The sequence below is a fragment of the Tympanuchus pallidicinctus genome, unplaced genomic scaffold, assembly GCF_026119805.1.
Source record: "Tympanuchus pallidicinctus isolate F22 unplaced genomic scaffold, pur_lepc_1.0 scaffold31, whole genome shotgun sequence".
Taxonomy (NCBI): Eukaryota; Metazoa; Chordata; class Aves; order Galliformes; family Phasianidae; genus Tympanuchus; species Tympanuchus pallidicinctus.
Genome location: NW_026294749.1, coordinates 2,593,231 through 2,619,218, shown reverse-complemented (window position 1 = coordinate 2,619,218; position 25,988 = coordinate 2,593,231). Strand labels below are relative to the sequence as shown.

General features: G+C 38.9%; 1 protein-coding gene across 1 annotated transcript in view; it reads right to left on the bottom strand.

Annotated features, from left to right (window-relative positions):
• The window catches only part of GMDS (GDP-mannose 4,6-dehydratase), a 389,872-nt gene that overhangs the window by 231,329 nt on the left and 132,555 nt on the right, over nt 1-25,988 (bottom strand). Inside the window, exons 5-6 of the mRNA XM_052697565.1 lie at nt 17,887-18,079; nt 16,923-17,027 (exon numbers count right to left, since the gene is read on the bottom strand). Coding sequence (XP_052553525.1) covers nt 16,923-17,027; nt 17,887-18,079 — 298 coding nt within the window. The remainder of the gene's footprint in view (nt 1-16,922; nt 17,028-17,886; nt 18,080-25,988) is intronic.

Below are 25,988 nucleotides of genomic sequence, written 5' to 3'. Positions count from 1 at the left end.
TCTTCCCTCTCTGTAGTTTTCAGGATGTGTTCATATTGACCTCATCGCTTATGTCTTTGGATGGTGAGGAAACCTAACTTCTTAAATTTCCAGCTGCGGTCTAGAACCTGGTTTCAAAACTGTATAAAACAGAATTTCATATGGCTCCCAAGTGCACACTGAGGAGCTGGCCTCCCAAAGGGCAGTTCAGAGCGCCCCAAGGAATAGGGATGGAAATCACTGAAATTTAACCCTGAACCCGACATGAACTCAGGGATTGGGACTGCATATTTTCCACTGTCCTACCATCTGCTGCTTCACTGCACACCGTAATCTTTGGCAACCCCACTGAGAGCTGCCTGGGCTATGGCTCTGTTCAGACAGGGTGTAGAAAGAAAAGACACTGAGAATGTCATGGCTGGCTGACCAGACTACTGAGATCAGAGAGATTATGCCTCATTTGCTCACCAAGCCCTGCCAAAAGCAACACCATTTAACTGCAGGTACTCAAAACCCAACAGGCATGTTTAAAGGAATTCTAGGCTTAAAAAGGAGACCATTCATAATGTGCATTTGTTGGGATAATGTAGCTGCCACCTTTTGGCAATTATTTGCGATAATTTTTAAAGAATGCAGTGCTGAGTATTTCAAGTAAAAGTGATATCTGATGGAAAGTACCATACCTGATTTACAGGACAGATAGACCTGGAAGATGACTCAGGTAGGAATAGACAAAGGCAATTTAGCAGCCCAGCAAGCAGAGACAGAGAGAAAATACAACTGTTATTTTAGCCTGTTTATCTCCAGGCTGTGAAATGCTGCTCAGTATGGAAGTGTGAGAGTTTGGTACTTAGATGCATAACCCTCATATGTCATTTCATGACAAGGGACCTCCCCTGAGCCAGAGCAAAATCCACATTTGTTCCCCAGAGCACCTTCATGTGATCCGAATGAAGCAGGCAAAGAATCAGCTCTCAAAAACTCTGACTTCCCCTGACCACATTCTTTTGGACACAGGCCTTAGCCCTCTCACTGATTAAGTACCTCATCCATAGAATTTACTATTTTAAAATGATGACTGCCAAAGCTAGGGAATATTTTATAAGTTGTCTCATAACTGCTATGGAACATTTCTAAGAACAACTGCAGGAAAGTTATTGTAGGAATTACAATTACCAAAGGAGGTGGAATCAAATAATGCTGACACCAACCGTGTGTTATTAAGGTATCTTCCTCCATCCTAGAAATGGAGATGTAATTATGTATGTGCCTACAACAATGTCCTGCCCCATTCAAGTACTGCCCTCCTTACTCAAATACTGATCTTGGAAAGGAGGGTGCATTGTCTCACATCTGCTTGGGAAAACAGTCAAAAGATTATCTACTTTTTTATGGTTTAGTTTAATCATTAAAAAAAAGAAATTGCTTGCACAATATTTTTAGGAGGAAATTTTATTAAGAGAGATTAAGGGTGTTGTTGTAGTACAGCAATGCAGACTTGACAATTTGAAATTACTCTAAGTGTCACTAAGTAAAGTAATGGGGTCAAATCTCCTGTGCATCTAAACTGGTACAGGTCCATGGAGTTTAACAGCATTGTTGTGCTAGTTACATCAGCAGAGAATTTGCCCTATAGTTTCCTAAGGTCCATCACAGACAAAAATGCTTTGCACACAGACACTTATTCTCTGTTTGATGTAGAATCATAGAATCATAGAATCACCAAGGTTGGAAAAGACCTTTAAGATCATCCAGTCCAACCGTTCACCTATTCCCAATAGCTCCCACTAAACCATGTCCCTCAATACAACATCCAGCCTTTCCTTGAACACCCCCAGGCTCGGTGACTCCACCACCTCCCTGGGCATCCATTCCAGTGCCTGACCACCCTTTCTGAAAAGTAATACTTCCTCATGTCCAGCCTGAATCTCCCCTGCCGTAGCTTGAAACCATTCCCCCTGGTCCTATCACTAATGACACGAGAGAAGAGGCCGACCCCCAGCTCACTGCAACCTCCCTTCAGGAAGTTATAGAGAGCAATGAGGTCTCCCCTGAGCCTCTTCTTCTCCAGGCTGAACATTCCCAGCTCCTTCAGCCTCTCCTCATATGGCCTGTGTTCCAGACCCCTCACCAGCTTTGTTGCCCTTCTTTGAACTCGCTCCAGGGCCTCAATATCTTTCTTGCAGTGAGGGGCCCAAAACTGGACACAGTACTCAAGGTGCAGCCTCACCAGTGCTGAGTATAGAGGAACAATCACCTCCTGCTTGCAACACTGTTCCTGATGCAAGCCAGGATGCCATTGGCCTTCTTGGCCACCTGGGCACACTGTCGGCTCATGTTCAGCCGAGCATCAATCAATACCCCCAGGTCCATTTCCTCTATGCAGTCCTCCAGCCTCACCGCCCCAAGCCTGTAGCGTCGCCTGGGGTTGTTGTAGCCAAAGTGCAGGACCAGGCATTTGGCCTTGTTGAAACTCATCCCATTGGCTTCAGCCCAGCTCTCCAGCCTGTCCAGGTCCCTCTGTAGGGCCTCGCTACCCCCAGGCAGATCCACACTTCCAGCCAATTTGGTGTCATCTGCGAATTTACTGAGGGTGCACTCGATGCCCTCATCGAGGTCATCAATAAAGATATTGAAGAGGACAGGCCCCAGCCTGTAGTCTGTAATAGACAGCCGCTGTCACCCTCTTCTTCCCTGCTGCTCTACTGCCTCCACTCTGTCTGCCTCACAGGGAGATCGGAAAAGAAAAAGAAAAAGCCACATAAGAGAAGAGGAACAGACACCACTTTCCCAGCTCCAGCTGTGTTGGAGCCAACAGACTCTGTTGTTTTGATGATTCCTGGACTCGTAAGTCTCATTTCATCCCTGCTTGACAGAAGTGCAAAGCCGAGGTGAGAAGGGCTTGCAGACTTACAGAGGGAACATCTGAAATCCTTAAGCTGTTTCCTCCTAGAAAGGGCCTTTCTCTCTCAAGGCTGGAATCAAAACATCTCCACTTCAACCTCGTGTTAGTAGGCTCTGCACCTCTCTAACCCTTGTGGGTTGTAAGGGAGTTTTGCTGGTGCTAAGCTTTGTAAGTAAAAGGCAAGGCAGAAGCCACTCGCTTAAACTGGTAAGGCAAAGAGATCAAACTTGCTTTTTGCAGTATTTTTCTTTCTTTGTGAACACATACCTTGAAAAGAAAACACTCGAAGCAAAAAGCTTCCCATTAATATTCTCAGCTTAAACTGCTTCTTTTCTAGGCTCTGCTCCTGTTCTCTGTCTTGACTCATAGTCTCAGTGACAAAGAAGCAGCCAGGCAGAGCCATTTCATAAAACGTACTAAATGAAGCAACTTTTAATAATAACACAGGCTGGCAAGTAGCCATGTTAAAGAAGGAAAGACCCAGCAAGAATGTCCTGCAGCACAGAAGTCTCTGTTGTTCTCATTACTGCAAACGAAGAAAATCTCTTTAATACTTTTGATTCAAATGATCATTTGACAGAAATGACGGTCAAGACAAATGGCTGTACAACAAGGCAAATGGATTTCCTACCGCTACAATATCTTACTTGGCTCCCATGACACAATTTCTCTGTTATTCTCCCTTGCCATGGTAAAGTAAACTTGCAGGCTACCCAGAAAACAGATTAGTATAATCAGCCCTTTATAAATTATATCCCTTCACTCAAGGAAAGCAAATAACTTTGCCTCCTCTATAATAACTGTTTCTAATACTTCATTTATTCTTTAAATTGTTTATAAAACACTTCAACAGAGGTCAAGACGAAAGGGCAACAATAATCGTAGATTAAGGAGACTCTCTAAGTATTTTGCACCTGTGAGTAAACACTTGGGCAATTGTTATGATACAAGATGGATACACTAAAATAAAATTCAGTTCTATTTATGACTTTCTTGAACACACGTGTTATTTCATCTGAGAGAGATCCCTCATCTTTTCCACAGCTAATTTACATTCAAATTGAAGCAGCTGTATAGCTGCTTTCAATCACATGCTTCAGGCAAACAACAATAGATTTAACCACGGTCTCCTATGGAAGAAACCTAAAGGAATAGTGAGCGGACCTAGTGGAGACCTTCTCATGAAGTTTTCTTTTGAAGAGAGAAAGAAGAGGCTTTCCTGCTCAGCAACAGACTATTTCTGTTTTCCTAAAATTGTGTGCAAAAACAGCAAGAACAGCTTCAGCCATTTGATAGAAGTCCATGTAGTCCGACCAGCTGCTTCAAAAACTGGCAACATAGAATTAATTCTTTGGAAAGAAACACATGTGCAAAATCCCCTCTGCTCTGCAGAATACCTTTACTGGTATTCTCTTTTTGGTTTCACAGATTTGAGTCTGCATGGCTTTTGATGAATTTTCACAAATTTCTTTCGTTGCTTTTTGGGTCTTTTTGACACCTGCAAAATCCTGTTGTAACAAACTGCTCCCATCACAAACAAACCATAAAGCCAAATCCTTTGTTTGCTTTGAGTCTGTAATTTGGCAAGATGAGAACCGGGGACCAGCACATGAAACGATGAGAGACAGCAATCATTTCTCATCCACCTTCTCCCAGCCACTTCAAGTTGCTTGTTCACACTTGTAACACACTCTCCCTTGTTCTTCCTATGCCCACGCACAGCACTGGCAGTGACCCTGGCAACATTTGGGAAAAGGGTGCTATATAAGCTCTCTACAACATAATCTCCTGAGCTGCTGAGTGTCACAACTGCGCAGATTCCTAATGAAGCTGAACTGTTGATTATCAAATAACACCAATCAATTTCATCCACACCTTGTAAGTATATATGGATTAAATTATATTAAAACTTTAACCCTCGACTCATTTGTTTCTTTTAAAATGTTTAAACCAGAACACATCAGAAAAAAAACTGAATTCTTAGCCAAGCTTCAGCATAGCCCAGAATAGGCTGTTAAATAAACCGCTCACGTCCTCTAATATCTCACCCACCAATGAAAAGAAAGAACACAACCCAAGTCACTGAACAAGAAAAAACAATCAAATTGTGAGCTATTATGCAGAAACAATAAACTTAAACATGACAAAAATATTTGCTGAGGGATATAAAGTAGCCAGAACTATAGGCATATCAGCTTACTAAGAATGAAGTTAAATTCTTAAGTTATTCTCAAGAGTTTCAATGGAATTCAGTAAACAGTATTTTATTCATCACAAAGTATTCTCTTTACCCAGCTTATATGATGACAAGGTTATAAAAATGCAGGTTCAAGTTTCAGATTTTTATGTTGCCCCCCCTTTCCTCTTTTTTTCTTGGTAAATACCCACATTTCCCTGATCTTCTCATAGGCATGTTGTCACGTGGATTCAGATACAGACACAAGCTCTCTCCAAACTACTTCAACCTCATACCAAACCAATACAGATTATTTTCACGTTTTAATCCTAGTAAGATCTTTCTCCTTCTATCAATACGTTCCCTGATTCTACTTGTTAGCCAAACACTGCAGCACTGTACTATTGCATTGCATGTCAGCCAGGAGGTATGCTACAGCCCAATAAAGCAGCTTACCCAGGCAGAGTGAAGTGCACAAGGTAGCTAAGTGGTTCCAAAGTATAAAAAGGCTGCTTGTTTCTTGTTTTCCTCAAACAGAACCAAAATATAAAATCAATTTATTTTTTCTAAAATGAGAATTTAATCTGATCTGCCATGTGAAGCCTTTGCAGAATGTAATTCGGAGCCAAACAAAACAGAAAATATGGGGGCTGCTCCGAAAGTAACGCTTCCTAATTTATGATGTAAGCCCACCACCATCAGAGGCAGATGTTGGTGGTATGGCAGTAGAGGTAGAACCTTCCCACCAGTATTCCATTACCGTTTGTGTTGCCGTGTAACAGAGGGCAGCAGAGGGGCGGACTGACAGAATGGTGTCTGACACAGAAGTGCATATGAAGCAAAGGTGTGTCACTGAATTCTTCTATGCAGAAAAAACAGCACCCACTGTCATTCATCAATGCTTGCTGAACGTTGATGAAGACCAAACAGTGGCTGTGAGCACAGTGAGGCGGTAGGCGGTGCTTTTCAGCAGTGGTGACAGCAAAGTGAAAGATGGCCGTGCAGATTTTTACGAGCGCAGCATGCAAACTCTTGCTCATTACTGGTGAAAATGCAGAGCTAATGGTGGTGACTGTTGAAAGATTTGTGTTTTGTAACTGAGAATTTCCTCTAACAAATGGTATTACTGTGCTCTTTGTATCTCATAGAATCATAGAAAGATCATGCATCTCCAACCCCCCTGCCACACACAGAGCCACCAACCTCCCCATTCAATACCAGACCAGGCTGCCCAGGGCCCCATCCAACCTGGCCTTGAACACCTCCAGGGATGGAGCATCCACAACCTCTCTGGGCAGCTGTTCCAGCACCTCACCACTCTTCTCTCTGTGAAGAACCTCCCCCTGATATCCAACCTACATCTTCCCTCCTTCAACTTAAAACCATTTTCCCTTGTACTGATAGAATCATACCATGACTTATGTTGAAAACAAAGCAGAAAAAAACATCTTGTAAAAATCTCTTGCATTTTCCATAGAAATAAATAAGAGGCATTACTTTCAGAGCAATCTACATACTTTCTGATTACTGACTCAGAATTATTGTTTACAATAAAATTGCCAGAGGAAGTTCCCTTTCTCATATGATAAAATATATTCAGCATAGCAGTTCTTCCCACAAACATTATTTTAGAGTAAAAGGAAAAGAAGGGTAAGCAAATATTTCCAGGTAAGCACCGCAGACATCATTACAGTTGACTTGCTCTCCTTTTAGAAGCATAGAATTATTGTGTCCTCTCAACAATATCTCTTAATGTTATGTTTCTCCCTTTAAAGAATTCTATAAAGTGCCCAACCTTTCAATATACATGCCCTAGTGCTTTGAAAAATCTGAATGCTCTCACTGTCATTAAAAAGCAGGTTTGAAAATTTGACCAGTGTGATTGAGCTCTTATTCACTTACCGGTAATAGCCTTCTATTTAATAACAATAGAATGAGACTTAAGAGTCAGAGCCCATAAGGATCAAGGTAAGTATCTTAAGGACTGTGGCTACAACATTCTCTGTAGTAAAAGGCAAAAACATTCAAAAAGAACTTACTGTATCATGTGGCTGCATAAGCACTTCTTTCTGGATAGGTTACAGAACATTAAGAGGTATTTGCCTTAATCCACTTAAAGTAGGGGATAAGGAGAAGAAAAAAAAAAGAAAAAGAAGAAGGTGAAGATGTTGTGGAAAGAAGGAGATGTGGCAGTTTCACAGAGGAATAGTGTAGTTACAGGAGCCTGGTTCAAACGCTGTCAAGAAACAGAAACTGGGGATTCTTGAGGGAAGCACATTTGGAAATCAAACATTTATTTTAACCTGGATTACTTTGAAGCAGCAAGATAAATAAAATGACACACCATCAAATGACAAAAGCATACTCTTGTATGTAAAAAACAAAAACAAAAACAAAAACAAAAACAGATAAATTAGCAGATGTTCATGAAAGTTTTAAGTTGAAACAGAAGTATATTACAGGAAAGCTCACACAGATGCTAATGAAATATACATCTGATCTAAAAATTTAATTATGGCAAGTGATGTTAAATCCTGTATCTCAAAACTGTTTTCATAACAATATAACACATAACACATGGAAACATGGGCACATAACATGTGGAAAAAGTGAAATTCAAAGTCATGAGATTGCAATGGAGATGCCACTCTCTGTGATCGCAATAATTCTACAGTAAATGTATACAACAGATGTGAAAGAAAACAACAGTTACTTAGAAAATTTACTTGCTAAATATATAAAAAAAGTGAAGAACGGTTCTGCAAATTCTTAAAAGTAATGCTAAATAGCTTGTTAGTATCCTTCCAAGCCTTATATTTTTTAGAGTTCTTATTCAGAGTAACTTCAGGTTCATAATTTTATAATTAAATTAAATTTGCATAGCCTCCTGGAATAACGTTTCAGATTTTCTTATAAGGGATTGTTTCATAAATTGGTTGGATGGGGAAACTCTACCCTAAATTCTTTTGAGAGCCACAGATGTCGAAAGATGTTGAGGGAAAAACGCACTAAGTACTAGTCAAGACAGAAACATAAATCATAAAAAAGCTGCAGTTAAAGAAAACTTACAAACCCCAAATTATGCCATCTTCACTTCAAGAACAAAGATTAAATAAACAGGTATCCAAGCTGATGCTAGTGTCTTAATGTTTTCCCTTCTTATTTTAGAGGAAAAGCACGCTTTAAAATGTGTTAAAACTCAGATATTTTTTTTTCCTTCAATGCTAAGATTTCTGTATTAAATATTAAGCCACTTAAGTTTGAGTGAACCTTCATGTACGTTATCACTCTTAACAATACACACAGCCTAATTCTTTTTGTTTTCTTTTATTTGTTCTGGCTTTTCTGCAAATTTTACTAATTATTACACACTAATTATTTAATCAGATTTTCATGTACAGGCAACCATTTGCACGCATCGTTCACAAACTCACACACATAATTTTGGAAAGAATGAATTAACATTCCCTGATGACTCTGTTCCTCCAGGAGTGTTGATGCCTGGTTATCACTGTCTATAAATGTGAAGGTAAACCAGATGATGTCACCCCACCAAACCCACAAGGAACCTGCAGAACCGAAGTGACAGCAGATGCCTCACTTGCAAGTAGACCGAAGTTGTGCAATAACTGCTGCACACTAATGAACTCATACTCAGAATTGCATAATCCCATGATTTCAAAACAAAGAGCTTATTTTTATAACTACAATTTATGATCATGATATCATTAAGGGGCACAAGTAAAAATTTAATAATGACCTGTTATTCGTTGTTTAGTTTTTTGACCCTATTTTGTCAATAGGTCTTGGATTCACCAGCATGACAAAAACCACTGCCAGTTTTTCAGTAATACCAGCACATGCAATTACAGAACCAAGCAGCAAAGGCAGCATTTGCCTATAGCTGTTATTAGATGAAATGAAGCTTTCAAGTTCACAGCCTGAGTCATTGCTACACCAGTCTTGTTCTAAATTTTTGTTAAATGTTACATGGTTTGTGGAGCCAAAAATATCTTATTACTAATTTTGCCAGTGATACAAATTGTAGTGATGTGCAGTACAATTTTACGTGAAACTCAAAAATATTTAAAGAAAAATCTGTATTATTTTAGATGCCCATTTTACTTGTTAATGGAATAATTCACAGTAGCCACCTTCTACCCCAGATGCATGACAAGTATTTGATTCTCACCAACTCTAAGTGACTTTAGTTTCTAGCTTCTTTCACAACTGATGTATTCAGGATTGAACAGTATTGATTGATTGATAGTGGAGCAGGTTTAGGAGGAAAACAGCTGAAGAGATTAAACTAATTTAGATTAAGTAATAAAACCTGACCTTCCTTGGGCTGAGGTGATTCACACTATTACCTAGAAAATGCTGTGTAACAGAAAAGTTTTATAGCCCAGGACACAAAGCTGCACACCTTCCTGCTATTCAGAAAAGGAGAATTACGCTGCTTAGTTTTAGACCTCACAGAGGACAGAGTTTTTATCCATGGTACCTCAGTGACTACTGCAATAGAGCCTGACAACAGATAACACTCCTGGCACTAGTCTAGCCTCTTCTCCAATCAAACATCAGAAGGCTTCTGATACCTACTATGTTCCCAACGACACACCTCATCAAAATCAATTTAAAAACTTGAGAAAAGGAAGTAACATTCCTGCTGTAAAACATGTCAGAATTAGCAATTACTGGCCTGATTTTTAATGACAAATGTATGCAATAATTTACATCTAATTTATACAACTGAAGACAGCAGAGGAAAGGAGCATTTGCAAACTGAAGTGCCTAGTATGGTCTCTAGATTGGTTTTGCTCAAGATTCAAAAGTTGGCCCTAACCTACTTGCTGCCCTCAGATAATGTAGTTTACCTTCTTATGATACTACCATGAAAACCCATTAGATGATGAATGCCATCAGACTCAACATCTGACTACATTGTAGTTCTCATTTACGTGCTCATTTTGTATTTGTTTTTAATGAATCCTGAAGGTTTTGCTGAGGAATAACCAGATGACCTTTTCCTTCATTATTGGGCATTTTTGCCTAATAACTTTAACAAAGGAAAAGAAAAAAAAAGAGAAATAACTTTGTAATTCATACAGTTTCAAAAATCTTGCTACAAGTCTGTGCATTAGTGAAGCCACTGAAGATGAGGTACATGCTCTGACCCCTCCATTTCCCACTGCTGACTTCCAGATCTTCCATAACATTGTATTCTAGAGGTCAGTTTGTATTTCATAAGATGAAGGCAAGTCTTCAAACACTCAGTTCAAGAAACTAACGCTGACATCAGATCATATAACATGAGCAATATTAAGAATTACATTGCAAGGTTTTCTAGATTTAGTAGTTTCAATACTTTGTAAATTGGGTGGATGCTCTGCTTTTTTTTTTTCTTTTTTTCTGAGATTACACAAAAAAATTATATCAATCATGGGAAACAGCAAAAAGTGTAATCTACTTTCTTCCTAACACAGAATAAGCCACAAGGGAACACATGATTTAATGACAAGAAGATGCATCTGATAAGATAATAATTTGCTCAAGGAGAGATTTAGGTTGCAAATGCAGCTGTTCCAAGAAGTTGAACCCACAGGCAAGAAATTACTTAGTCTTTGTGAGTTCTATATTCAGAACTATTTAGATAAAGTGGTAATAGACCCCAAGAAAGTACATCAGATAAGGAAGCATAGAACCAAAGGTTCTCCAATAGTGGAAAGGGAAAAAAAAAAAATATTAAGAAATCAGAAAGATTTCCACAAACCATTGTTTCCAAAACTGAATCAAAAAGATTTCAATAATTAGACTGCTCAACACAAAATCTTCTTTTAACAGTGACTCACTTGAGAAAAATGTCTAAATATAACATAATTCAGTTCATGTACATGAGTGTTTAGTTTCCATTTGGGACAAGTTCCACGGCACTGACCTGAACTACTACATGAATGTCCAAAGGCAAGCACATGCAGAAACGTTCACAGCTTTCAGTTCCTGTATCAGAAGTCTGGCACAGCTTTCAAAACCTAAGCTCACAGAGGGAAGCCCACTCATCTTTTGGCATCATTACTATGTCCTCACGTATGAATTTTTACCAGAATTCATGACTAAGATGATTTATTAGCAACACAAAAATCAGAAAGACTCAAAAATGTGCATACTGTGACATGCTCTGATCTGTAGTATCTGGATAGACAGCACCATGTCGACATCAGAAGAATTAACTGAATTCACTCACTTTGTAACGTCACCTATTTTTCAAAGGAAAACACACATACCTGGCTAAAATAGCAGAGTTACTACCCGGAAGTCTTCTCTTATTATGGACAATATTACTGCAAATTCACGTGTACACGTAGACAGACTCTAAGGCCCATATTTATCCCCACTGAAGTTTGACTGCAAGTGTTGATAAGGGAACACCTGCATGGATCACTTAGCAGGCTCAGTCTCACAGCAGGGAGAAAAAGCCAGTAAGAATGCATGTCTTCAGGACACTGCATGCTTTCTCTGTTGAAACATGCAGACTAAAAAGCATGAAATGATCTTGGCTGATGCGCAGCACACAACTGTCTGAATAATTGCTTTTACATTGGCCATGGTACCTTGCCATCAAGTTTTCAATATGCTAAGCAGACGTTCCTTGATAATACTAGCCAGCCTGCATTCTTCTCCTCTAGCAAGGAATCAGAGAGAGAGAGAAGCAGCACTCCGCTGACTTCTGCTATTCAAATGTGCTTGTGGGTTGGAAAGTTTTTAGACTAAATTAAATAAATAAAGATAAATAAGTCTGTGTTGAAAATTTTACACGTTTGCATCTTTCACTGGCCTAAACTTACAAAAAAAGGACCAGCAGAAGTCCTTTGTATTTTCAGTGGTGCTAGGTTGCCTAAGCCCCTCTTGCACAGAACATCTGTAAGGACACCAGCAATTAGTTTCCTCAATGAAAAAATGAGAAACGGAAATCTGACAATGTTGGGCACATCTTTTTATAGGAGATGCAGAAGAGCAGCTGTTACTGCAGGGATTGTAGGGATTTCTTGTGAAAGTTGGTAGCAGATGTCACCATCTGCTACTGCCCTCTCTGTTAAATAGAGGCAAAAAGGAGACTGAAAACTTGTTAAAAAGAGGAAAAAACAGGTAACAACAAAAAAATTCAAGACACCCAAGTATATTTACAGCAAGCGGTAGAACTCCTTACCGCACTCCCTCCTAGCAAAACTGCAATCCAGTTGCACAATAAAAGCAAAGAACACTCCCCGTTCTCTTCAAATCATGATTTCTTTTCATTTTAATCTTTCTACATGTACTTTGACAACCTTCAGCCTGCAATCTAACACCTAGCCATTTCCTTTCTGGCTGAAAGTGATCATAGAAATGAGCAGTTGCATCCTTTCCCTCTGGGTATACAGTAAGGGTCTGATGACAACTGCTTTACCAGAGCTGGTATCAGACAAACAAAAATTTCCTACACAATGATCTACACAATTATGTCATGCGTGGAGGCAAAGTATTTAGTACTTACAGAAAAAAAAAAGAAAACAAAACTTGTGTTGCATTGTGTCAGGAAACATGCTGTACATGTTTGTACATCTTGGCAGATAACGATCAGATGAGGCAAGCAATGAAGTGGTTAACCAAATCGGAGAGTTATCTCAGACATCCAAAGGCACATCTTGTAAACCTGAGAAAACTATACAGAGAACTGAGGAGCAGAAAAAGTAAGGGCTTGTCTGGGAAGAAACAAATGACACTGTCAACAGGTAGTTAGCTTTCTTACTCATAAAAAATGGCATCAGTGAGATCCACAGCCCAACAAAAGAATAGGAATCTTTCCAATGGTATAAACAAGAGTTGGATCATGCCCCAGCTTTCCAGAAAACTAGACTTGCTAATTGCCTCACTCTTTCGCTGTCAAAACCGTCATCTCACTGAACTGAAATACCTTTTCAATATTGCTATAGGGCAGACATTTCTACACTGGTAATACTGGAAGCCACATTCAACCACCAACAGAAACTCCCTGATCACAAGCTTCCCCATTTGGTATTCCACAATGTTATAAAAGAAAAAAAAGAAGAACAAAAAAGCAACCCTACGTCCTATGTCCAGCTCTCTGTACACATCACCCACTGGAGCCTGGAAAGTCACAACTTTGGGATTAGCACTCTGAAACGTGATAGAAAAACCAGTCTGTTACGGCAGTTGCACAAGATTACTGTGGAAAGACCATTCAGATTCATTCTAACATACATCTCCCTGCTTTATCTGCGAAGACTTTTTAGGTTTTGTTTTGTACGTTTAGCTTTGAAACATATACCATCTTGTAGCTTACTAGCACTGTAAAGAGCATTTTGCTTTTCAGATGATGTCATGTTTAGACAGTAAATAAGCCTCAGAAATAGAAAAGGCCATTCTCCTTTGGCATGCCATAAATCAGGAATCACTTGAGCCATACCTGGTATACGAGTGATAAAAGTAAGAGAGAAAACCAGCTTTAGCAAGGTTTATTGCTGTAACCAGTCTTTTTCCAGCACAGGGGAATTATGCTTACCTCACATTACCAAGCCATCACGTGAAATACTACGCTCAGCCAGTATAAATCAACACGGCCCAGTTCACTTCAACACAACCATACTGATTTGTGTGAGCTGAAGAACATGTACCAGTCAAAAAGTGACTATGTGTTGTTATACCTACTGCCTCTCATTTCCTAAAGAAAAAAAATAAAAAGGAAAATACTACACAGCCACTTGTTCTACTTCACATGAGATTTTAGATAATGTTGTCTGTTGTTACACATGCATGCAATTCTTGAGTAGGGACTCATTGGTGCATTTTGATAATGCTATACTGCTATACTGCTATTCTCCAAATTAAGATGAAAGGTGCAGACAGAGGGTCAAGCAACCTGGAACTTATTGCTGCTTTTTATTTTTTATTTTTTTCTATAAAGTCACTGTGGCTGTCACTATGCAAAAGATCAGCCCACACAGTGAGCTTAAGAGTGTCACATCTTAAGATCTACTCCTGTTACTCTATTTTTCTTACAGAGTGAAAGACAAAAGACAAAAGTAAAAAAAATCAAACAAGCTTCTCAAAGCCAGCACTTTTCTCAAGTATTCCTAATTTCAGTAAATAAGAAGCCTCTTATATTAGACTTAAGCACTCTCCACCCTTAACAAACTCTGTGCGGACTTGTTTATTACTACGCAGCATACATGATGTTAACTACCACTAGAGCTCCTTCCCAAAATAAAATTGGGAAGACTAAAGAAAAGAATCAGTATTCTGAAATAACATATTTCTGCCTAAATTTGCCTCATACCATCCCAAGGAGAAAATGCCTTCAACAAAAACGGTATGAAATATGAGAACAAAATATACATCACTTCAAAAGTAATGCCTTCCATTCATTTCCATGGAAACTACAACAGATACAAAGAGCACAACAGCACTTTTTGATATAGCAAATTCTCAGCTACTAAACACTATTTTCCAACATAGCCACCAGTAGCTATACATTTTCACCATATTATCATCTCTGTAGTGAGATGGATAATTCCTATTACACCCCCTTCGCCTCACAGAGCACGTTTATAGCCTTCAAAACCAAAAGTGGTGAATGCCAATTAAGAAAAACAACCTCAAAACTCTTTCGCTTCTATTTTCTTCTCTGAAAAATTTTAAGATATTCTCACATAAAAACACTAAGGAAATGATGGTGGGCTGTGTTTACTGTTACTTTCATTGCCTGCGCTCCTGCTAAAGCTAATGGAGCCAACCAGAACTACTTCTAAGACAAGATTACTGTTCATGGCAGAAGTGGCTTAAATTTTACTAGAATCACATACACACAACTAGAAGAACAGCCTGGGACTTCAAAGCACAGACTTCATTCTCCACAGGGACATTAAATGTGTTGAGACTTCTCATTGGAAGCTCCATTTTAGCAGTATCAAAGCTGGAATGAATGTCAGAAGGGTCAAAACAGCAACAAGCAGTGAAGTTTTTATATTTCAAAAAGGCACAAGCCTGCAGAGAAAAAAACAGCAGAAATCATAAACGTGTTTCTGTAACTTTTTATCCAGCAGTTGTTTAGCATTACTAGAAATCACAGAATTATAGAACTGCTCAGGTTGGAAAAGACCTTAAAGATCATCAAAAAGTCCAACTGCAACCTGACCTTACTACCCTAACTCTAACAGCCCTCTGCTAAATCATGTTCCTGAGCACCACATCCAAATGGTTTTTAAACACGTTCAGAGATGGTGATTCACCACTTTTCTGGGCAGCCTGTTCCAGTGCTTAACAACCCTTTCTGTAAAGAAGTTTTCCCTGATATCCAACTTAAACCTCCCCTGGTGCAACTTGAGACCATTTCCCCTCATGCTGTCACCAGTGAGAAGAGACCAACCCCGCTTTCGCTGCAATCACCTCTCGGGTATTTGAAGACAGCAATAAGGTCTCCCCTCAACCTCCTCTTACCCAGACTAAGCAGCCCCAGTTCCTTCAGTACCATGCCAGGGTTGTTTGTGTAATTGCATTTTCCTTCATGCTTTGTGTTGGTCAGGTGGTTTTAATTTCAACATTATAATGCAAAGCAATTTGCACATCACCTTATATAGTGCACCAAGACTATACTGCAGTGGAATGCTTAAAAGAAAGCAAAGTATTAGGGCTCCTAAATGAAACAGGTTAGTGAATTTGATTCTCTTTTAATTTTGAACTTGTAGTGTCAACTGCTCTGGCATGAAGCACTCCACCGATTTCTGCCACCATGGACTTGATGCATCATGTCCTGGAAACACTGCCTACTCAGTGTACTGTAAGACTTTACAGCTGTGACTCGCAAAGAAATCCCTATTTAAATCATATTGACTTTTTTCCTCTATTTTTTTTTTTTAAACAGTTGCAATTATGGTCTATTTTATATTTGTAAGTATGAGTAAAATGATTATGTTTTGTACTAGGCTATAATTTACATAATTGCATTCCTGTAAAATTTGAATTTATATTTCATTTAGCAACAGACCACAATAAAAGGCTTCTCTCTGAGAATCCAGTTCTGTGTGTCAATTTAAAGTTTAATTTTAGAGTGTTTTCTATGTCACAGTATTTTAAGGGCAGAGGAAAGCTGTCACTGTGTAAGAGACTTTTAATCAACTCTGGACTTTTGCTCAAACTAACTACCATTATTAATTGTTCCTAAAGTAGTGCAAGAGGAAAAAGCATGATTAAGTAGAACTTAAACTGCCTTGCTATTAAGGATTAAACAGAAAAGCATTTTAAAGCCATACATTGAAAGCCATCGTGACAGAAGGCATGTGTCATAGTCCACAAGTTTCCAAAATATACCAGGCTGTACTCACTAGTCTTATGAAATTTAGAGGGACTATTATTTCTACTTCTTACATTGACATTTATATGCAAATAAAAATTTTGACTACAAGTCACACTTGAAATTGTATTTGTTATGCAGTTGCTCACCTGAACGACTTTAAAACCTGCCTTTTTAATATATTGTTTTAACATTCTAGCCATAAGTTACTATCAGGAAGGAAAGAAAATGCAGAGATGCTATGATATTTTTGTAGTCTGTTGAGAGCACTGATACACAAAATCACTCCTTTCAGAGTTGGAGGGTTACAAAATGGAATGTGATACTTGAGAGTGAAAACTGGCATATAGCAGACTGCCAGAAGGGCTACATTAAACACAGTGCACAGACTACCTCAAGTCAAACCACCTCACCACAGCATTTTGGAGATTTAAAAAAAACTTCTGGATGCACTGTACCGTTTTTCCTATCAGATACGCACAAACTTAGGAACAGTTTTACATGGATTTTCTAACCTCTCCTGGGACTTTCATGATTGAAGAGAATGCCATTCACAGCAAAGAGATTGTAGGCCTCTCTGAAGTTCACCACTATCCAATAGGCATACAGCTTTGCTGCACCTACAAAAATAATTGGAGAAGATGTTACACATAACCGTTCCGCTTGTGCACTGCTTGGACACACACACACATCTCTCTTGCATGTAGGGTGATGGCCACATTTCAACAATTCCATTAGAATTCAGTTCATTCCCTAGATGTGTCACATTTCATAGGGAAAAAATATCCAGGCCAATAAACAGCAGCTGAACGAGAAAATACTCCTTTTTTGCACAGCCCCAGGATAGACCAGGAAGGGTTAGGGCACTCTCTCACTTGTTTTCTTACGCACACTCAAGCATAGCAATTTTTCTTTTACAATACAATTAATGCAGCCAGAGCGTGTGAAATATGCCACTGTGGTGACCTCTGCTAATAAAAAAAAAATGACTTTAGAGGAATAAAAGCAAAAATCTGCCGTCTTAACACTCAAATTGATTTGAAACTTTATCACCAAAGTCTTCCATGCACAATGCTTAAATAAGTGTTTCAAATTTAATGCGAGGTCATGAAGGAAGAAACGAGCTCTTGGGAGTTTTTCATTTGAGCAACAAAAAGCATGAAACCTTATCACTCCAGTGCTATCTTACAATTCTTAGAGAAGGAAGAGCCAACCCTCCCCCTCCTCTCTAAAAGAGCTCTCTAATTCTGATCTGAATGAACACAGTCTTGAGGAGTGAGATGGTAATTTCCAACCCCCGGGCAATGGCAGCAAATACTTTTAATATAGTAATTCATAAAGGTATGCCTCTCAACATGTCTAGTCACTTTTGCTCTATCGTCATTCTAATCTCACACCCAAATGACTTCAGCCCTGAGACATGAGAAGAGAGAACAGACATACAGACACTACTGACACACACGCATCAGCAAGCCTTACCATAAGGAGATCTTGGGTAAAAAGGGGTGGTCTCTTTCTGCGGGATTTCTTGCACTTTTCCAAAAAGTTCACTGGTGGAGGCTTGGTAGAACTTCACAGAATTGATAAGGCCACAGGTCTTAATAGCATCTAGGAGCCGTAAAGTGCCAACTCCATCAACATCAGCAGTATACTCTGCTAGGTCAAAAGAAATCTTGGGAGAGAAGGAAATAAAAAAAATACCAGTTTTACTAAGAGAATCAGAACATGCAGCAATCAGACACATTTAACCAAGCAAAGTCATACACCACTTGTCACAAATCATCTAGACACTTCTGTACAAAGTTGGTGCTCAGTTTACGAAAGTACTCTCAAAGGATTTCTAAGAATAAACAAGAAGTTCCACAAATAGCAGAATCAAAAGACTGGTGTTCCCTGATCTCTCTCTCTGGATTACTTTCCCATGTGAAGTAAGGGGTAAGCCTACCCTATAGTGGGAGCATTATCAGGCACTCTCTCATCTCCACAGCTGCCAATTTTCACAATATTCACTTGGACTTACTATCTTTGACACACTCAAGTTAGTTAAAAACGGCCTAAATATAGTTTAAAAATTATGTAAGATAACACGATACAAGCATAAACATTTATTTTATAAATAAGCAACCTTAAACAACATTCAAAGTTTTGCAATTTAAACACACACTAAACTGAAGAGAAGATTGGAAATATCTGTTCTCAAGTGACATTCCCAGCCTCACCTGGCTAAGGAGTATCAACTGTGACTTTTGCACAGGGGCAGGTGGATGATGAAGTGGGAGAGCAAAAGGCAGAGGTATCCAAATAAAAGCTGGCATCTCCTCTATCCTTCAAAATTTGGTAATAGGTTTGTGGGCACAGCTCTCCTTTCTCTTCCTGCCTCAGTAGTTCTGTTACTTTCATGATGACCTTGATTGCAGCATAGGCCAGCCACAAGACAGTACTTTCATTCACATCATCTCTCCAGCCTAGCATTTTGCCTCTACACGCTGTTTTCTTTTTTTTTTTTTTTAAACAAACAAACAATCACAGCAAACTGAAACATTCCCTGTTTTTACCATCAACCTCAAAAGAAAAAAAATAAATCAAAAGGGAATGGACCATTAGAGTGATCTCCACCATCACTACAAGCGAAGGAATACTCTGCTTCAGTGCTCCTATTGCTGATGACTGCCTTTGAGGAACAAGGTCTACAGCAATAGCAATGTTACAGCTCTTTATATGACCCTGTCCAGAGCTTAGCAAGACTAACCGAAAACACACAGTAACCAAACTGTTGTCACTTCTTTAGCATTCTGTGTCAGGTTAGTTATGAGTGGAGCAGAAGGTAAATGACCCTCACTGATGAGCTGAGCTAGCCCAGAGATAGTGATGGGAAACAACAGTTGCCAGGCATGTTTTTAGTCTCTCTGCAGATTCAGACACACAGCCAAATATTCACTTCTCCCGTCAAGCTGCTTCCTCTGTTCCGTAATCATTACAGGCTTACATTACAGTTCCTTACTTGTTAGCCTGGTATAGGGCAGCTGGAACTGCACATTGGTCCACTTAGAAGTGCTGAGCTTCTCATTTTTTATTTTTTAAATTCGTTCGCTACAATGATAACAGACACTTAAAGCCTCTCAGCTTCACTGTTAGAGTAACCCTTGAGAATACATCTCAATGAATAGCTGATAGAATCACAGAATGCTTAGATTTTGTGGGGACCTCTGAAGGCCATCTAGTCCAACTCCCCTGCAATGAACAGGGACACAACAGCCTAATCAGGATTCCCAGGGCCTTACCTAGCCTCGCCTTGAAAATGCTCTAATGAGCATAAATTATCATATTCACCATATGGCTAGCAACTTCTTGTATTCTCAGTGTCTTTTCACCGCTCTAAAAGAAAAGGCAGAACACTAATTTTGGCAGAATCAAGAATTTAACCATATTAACATATTCTTCCAAACAAATAACCTGATAAAACAACCCTCTAAACTGCAAACTTTGCTTGCATATTCCACCGACATGAGTAAATGGTGCATGTCAGGTGGGTTTAAATGAGAAACTCCAGACTATAAAACCTCTTCGCTAAAGTGAACAAAGAGCCTGCAGTAGCACTACCAGGGGCTGCTCTTGCTGGCTGATCGGAGACCAGTTTCACAAGACATGCCTTTCCCTACTGCCTGAAGAATGACCTCAATGTTCACCTAGAAAAATCGCTCCCTCGGGTGTGAGGTAATTCTGTCTCCATGCTGGCCTGGCCTGAGTGTTCTCGAACAGAAACCGACAGCTCTGTGTGGGTTTGGTGTTTTTGTAATGTCGACTATTGTTCACCAGGGACGGGACTCACACCACTAAACTCACTTTGTTTTGGAGCACAGGTTGGACTAAAACGGCATTCGAGAAAATGAAAAATGGTTTTACTCACTAAAAACTCCAACTCCAAAAGCACAGGGCTGTTAAAGACATTTTGAGCAGTGTCACTTCACACTAGAATTGGATTCTAATTCAACGGTAAGACCGTAAAAAAGTTTTATAAAACTAGTTATAAAGGAAGCAGGACAGAGTAAGAAAAGTGCTAAGCTATCCATTACCACATTCTTTCTTCTTCTGAACATGTTACTTTCTGCAAGACCCATAGGAATACTGAAGTTAAAGAAAATAATAATGAAGGGATCTCATTAAGAGGGACATGCAAAAGAGATGTGGCTTTGCTTGTACAACATACAAGAGGTCAGGGCTAGCGAAACAGAAACCAACTACAGCATCAGATTCTATAAACACTACTCAGAAATAATCTTTGCTTGTGCATTTAGCTCTGTGGGATTACCTGAGAAAGTACAAACTTCATGGTGGTTTCTAAGGGCGGGAGCATAAAGGTTACAATCAGTCCATGGTTTCTGAAAAGTTAAATATTTCCCCAGTGGAAAAAATGGTGTAAGTAATTCTAACAGATTAGAGTTTTCACACAATTTAATTTATAACAACTATCTTAAGAGTCTGAATTAGGAAGCTGATCTCCCTGTACACCACCAATGACAGTGGAAAGACAGAGGAGAAAGTTTAAGGAGGTTTTCTTCATCATGCTTTGGAAAAATTATGTGTGTTAGTTTTTAACTTAGTTAAGTGAGATGCTCCATCCTAGCCTCAAAAATCCCAAATAGCATTTGTCACCTGCACAGGGGAAGCAGTGTGCCCAGTAATTTTTCTGAAGGCAGCAGCAGGATGTTGTAATGACTGGAGTAGCAAAAAGAAATGCCTTTGCCTGGATGAAATTAAAAACTGAAAGTTTTCTCATCAAAGAGTCTGGAAGGCATAAATCCAATACTCCTTTGTCTTCTCTGGACAGACTTTCTGTCAAAGGGAAAGCAACATACCAAGAAAACTGACGCTGTCTACTTGGAAGGTTTGAGTGAACTTGGAACTCCTTTCCCACAGTGCTTTTGGAACTCTCATAGCCGACCTCTGGATATGCTGTGAATCTACACACTGAAGACATGTCTGCTTATTCCATTCAACAAGCAGTGATAGCATTATCATTAAAAGAGGACAGAACAAAATGGAGATACTAATATTCTTGGTTAAAAGTAGTTCAGTTCCAAGTTTTCAGGCTCTGAATACCTTGCAGCATTGGCTCAAAGAATATTAAAAAGGAATCAGGACTTTTATATGCTGTCTTTAGCTCATCTGAATTTCACTGCTGGACTAATCTCTAATTGTGGAACAATTCAAATACATTCTTAGGCAAGCGTAAGTTCCCACAGCAAAGCTTACTCATAGGATAATAAAATTTTCTTGAGAAAAGCATAGAGTCACTAGTTACAGCATTCCTGGAAACACAGGACACAATATGAATACCCTTAATACTATACTGTGTCTCTTCAATAATACAGCTCCAAGAATGACAGTGAGTTTTGTGAATCAGTCCCTCTATTTTGAATTTAAACTCTTTTTCCCACTTCTTTCTTCGTAATTGTCAGATTCAATCACTACATGAGATCCAAATTTAATAAAGCAATGTTTTAAGTATGATGTTTCCCAACTGATCATTCAAAACCAAGCTTAGCAAGGTCTTTAACAAGATTTAAAAGCTTATTGAAAACTATCTAAATGAAAACATATGGGACTTGCCCTCCCCAAGAACACATTCCTACCATGTCTATGAGTACTGTATACAAGCTGCAGATTTAATAACACTTGCTTCTGAGCAGTGCATCACCAACAGTGGTGATATTCTGAAAATAAATATGAATTTCTGTTTTGTCACTTTGAAAAATTGAAAGGATGGACTGCAATCATACCACTTATTAGCCTTCTACCAAAAAAAGGTATGAACTAGCAGAACATGCTCTAAAAGATAAAAAAACAACAATTTGAAATTTCATCTCCTTCTTACAGTATTCTCAGTTTAAGGATATGGAATTTAGCTGGCTGGCATTATAAAAGGAAAGCTTACATGAAGTCCCAGAAGGAAACAGGATAATAGAAGTGTTAACTATGTATTATTCCTTCACTGTAAAAGTAAAGGTGATTAACGTAAGTATAACATTAGATTAAGCATCTTTGTTCTCTTGAAAAACCTTTAAGTAGTTTTCTTTAGATTTATCAGAGCAGAAGACGTGTCAGGTCTCTTTAAGCACTGCCAAAGGTTTACACCTGAGAAACAAATTACAGAGAAGAAAAACTGCTCAGAAATGTTTCAAGCCTCACGTTTCACAGCAGTTACTTTTTTGTATTTTTACAAATCAATTCGATTTGCTTTGAATATTCAGTGTGCCTTCCACTGCCAATAAAAACCAGTGGGATCACTTATATCATCTCAATAAACAAACTGCTCAACTCCTAGGAACAGGCATTTAAAGCATAACATTCCAACTGCTAAATCTAATACGGAGTATGGGCCAAGCATTCCTGCAAAGTCCTAACACCACAAAAAAAAAAGTCCTAGGGATTTTAGGAAATCCAGAGAATTTGGGTGGAGGTGGGAGGTGTCGAGGGGGATGGGAAAGAACCTACACACCTACAGTAACATAAGGTAATCTTCTAGAACATGACAATTCCTCTTGCCTCCAATGGCTTAACTCATAATGAATGCTTAATGCATTGCCTTCTCACCCAATAAAAGTAGTAGTTGAAAGATACCAAAATCCCCCAGCCCCACAACTATGGTTTTTGATATAAAAAACACCATTCTATAGCTGTGTTGTTTATTGTTGTGTTCTTGATATATCAAAGCCCTATTAAACTTCTTAACTAAATAGAAATAAACTGAAAAAATGACTGAAAACTTGAATAAAATAAGTATGTTTTAGTAGATATATCTTCTTTCCTATTTCCTTCCCTGTTCTCCATTACTAAAGAAGATAAAATTACGTGATCTGCACAAAATGAACATAAGCAGAGAATTAACAAGAGACCCTGAAGGAAGAATTATTAATATTTATTAATCAGTTCATATTTTCCAAGGAAACAAGGTTTCTTCATCAAGTAACCCCAGAGTGCTTTTCGTTACACATAAAAAAGAACAGTTTGAATGCAATTTAGTCCATTGTATCAAACACATACATGTTTTTGCACCTGCAAAAAAGGCACAAAGGAGGGGGAAAAGCTCACTCATGGCTTCCCCACCATCCATTTCTCCAGGTGTATAGAGATCAACTCATCTTGAAGTGTGTGAGGAGAAAGGGATGGAAGGACACCAAAGACTTCTACATCAGAAAAAATAATTACTCAGCATACCAGCAGCAAAACCATGCATCATCTTTCCTTATGTCCCAAAGAGCCCAGCCCTGTAGAATCTGAAAGCTGCTACCATCTTCCAGCACCATGAACACTTAGAAGTTTCATGCACAGCTAAGCTATGCTGCTCTTGCCCATGCAAAATGCAGCAAGAGTACTGGCAGAGTGCCTGCAGTCCCCAGCTATAGAGCTGAACTACCGTGCAGTGTACCCTTCCACAGGGGCAGCAATTTTCTCTGCAGATGAAACACTCCAAGGATTTTAGCAAGAGGTCCCTGACGCAACTTCTAATGGCACGGCCTGCGAAAGTTTTCCTTAGAACTCTCCTCCTGATTCATTTCAAGTTCTTGATGCAAACTTCCTAAAGTAATATTTATAGAGAAATAGCTTGGCATTATTATAATGGTTTTATTTTTTCCAGCTACTAGCTTTTTTTGGTGGGAGAAAAAAGAGAAAGGAAAAAAATCAACCCAAAGCAGAGAAAAGGCATGGGAAATACTACCTGATTAACTGAAGTTTTATTTATCGAAGTAGCAGGGGTTGATAGCTGGATTCATTACTCAGTTCCTACGCTAAGTGGATCCTCAACACTCCCTGGAAAACTGCAGGTGCAGTTGTAAATCCAGCTCACGAGGTCACCACATTCACCTTTGCATTTATAGCAGCTTTACCAACAGATGCCTGATCACTGAAGTCCAGTTGTTGATTATTTTTAAATTTCAGTGCTACGGTCTTTAACTGGAACATTCATTCCCTTTGAGATCCGCTGTGACAAAGCAAAGTGCCCATTCCACACAATTGCTTTGGTCGCTGTCTGCTGACTGAAGGATGTGTTTTGGGACAGATCTCTGAAAAGAGCTAACCTGTAAATTGCTTCTTCTTCTTAAGAGAATATAACAGTCTGGATTAAAAGACAGTTGCGTAGAGCGGGGCCAGAAGAAAATGGATACGAGTTGCAAGACAAAAAATCATGATTACATACCAGGAACAAAAAGTTCACAGTATGAGCACCCTAATACTAAATTAGGCTGTCCAAAAAACAGGCTGTGGCATTTCCACCCTTGGAGATATGCAAAATTCTATCAAACACGGCCCTGAACTACCTACTGTAAGTTTCCCCTGCTTCATGGAAAAAGTCAGTGACGCTCAAGAGATTGCTCCTAACTGAATTATGTCACAGTTTTAACAAAAGAGGGAGATGGTATTGCATCAGCGTGTTTCAGTATTCAGATAGCACCATCCAATGAGCAGAAATTTGCTGTGTGGTATGTGAGGTTGAGGTTGATCTTGTACAATTAACCATATGTACCAGCAGGAGTAGAGAACTGTTCATAGCAAGTTCTAGAGGCACACAGTCCAACTTGCTATTCATCAGATCGCCTTCACAGAGAAGAGCTTCAGATACTGGAATGCTCAGATCAGATAGTTAAAGAAAAAAAAAGTGTAGGAGGAGAAGGAGGAGGGATATCACAGAACATGAGATTCAGTACGGCCATAAACCTTTGTCACAAAAATGTAACCTCACCATTAGTTTTGCTTATCTTCTCATCCATTTGTTATTAATTTGATGGAACTGGGGAGTTGTCAGGGTTATGTGATGCAAGGAATTTATCTTGCAGAACAATCTCCAACCCACTGTTCAAAGTCTTTAGTTTCAAGTTACAGAGATTAGAAAAGAAGCTTTTAAAAAAGAAGTGCTGGTTCTTTCTTCCTTTTTATCGTGATTTTTTTTCAAGGATCTTTTCAACAATATATATGTTTACCCAAGTTTTTAAGCACAAGGAACATGCAGCAAAGTCAAGATGAGTTTGAATGCTTGAAATTTTGCAACTTCAAGGGCTAGCAACACTATAATACCCTAAAAGCTTTCTCACATACTCAAGTCCAGTTGTGACAGAAGCCTTAAATGCTATTTAGTAGAAAGACAAAGAGGGGTAACTTGCAGAGTCACTAGAGAACATTGAAAAGGAGATGTAAAAAGATAGCCAATTCATTTTGCTTTATATGTACCAAGGGAATACAGAGCTACGGATAAAATGTGCGCTGGGAATGCAGTCACTTTGGAAGAAACACTACAATTTTTTAATTCCCTTTCATGTGTAAAAAAAAAAAAATGAGTAGAAAGCATACAGGTTACTTTAAAATTCAAACATGACAAGCAGCTTATGGTATTACTATATATATATTTCACTTCTGATGTGTTTTGTGTTTTGTTTTTTGTTTAAACAAACAACAAACTTTCCATTTTTGCTTCCTCGATGTTTTCAGAACATGTGGAAAGATGTTCTGTACAGAAGTGATAAAAACATCACTGCATGCAAAAAGAAAAGTCCACCAAAAAACCACACAACTCCCCCCCTTGC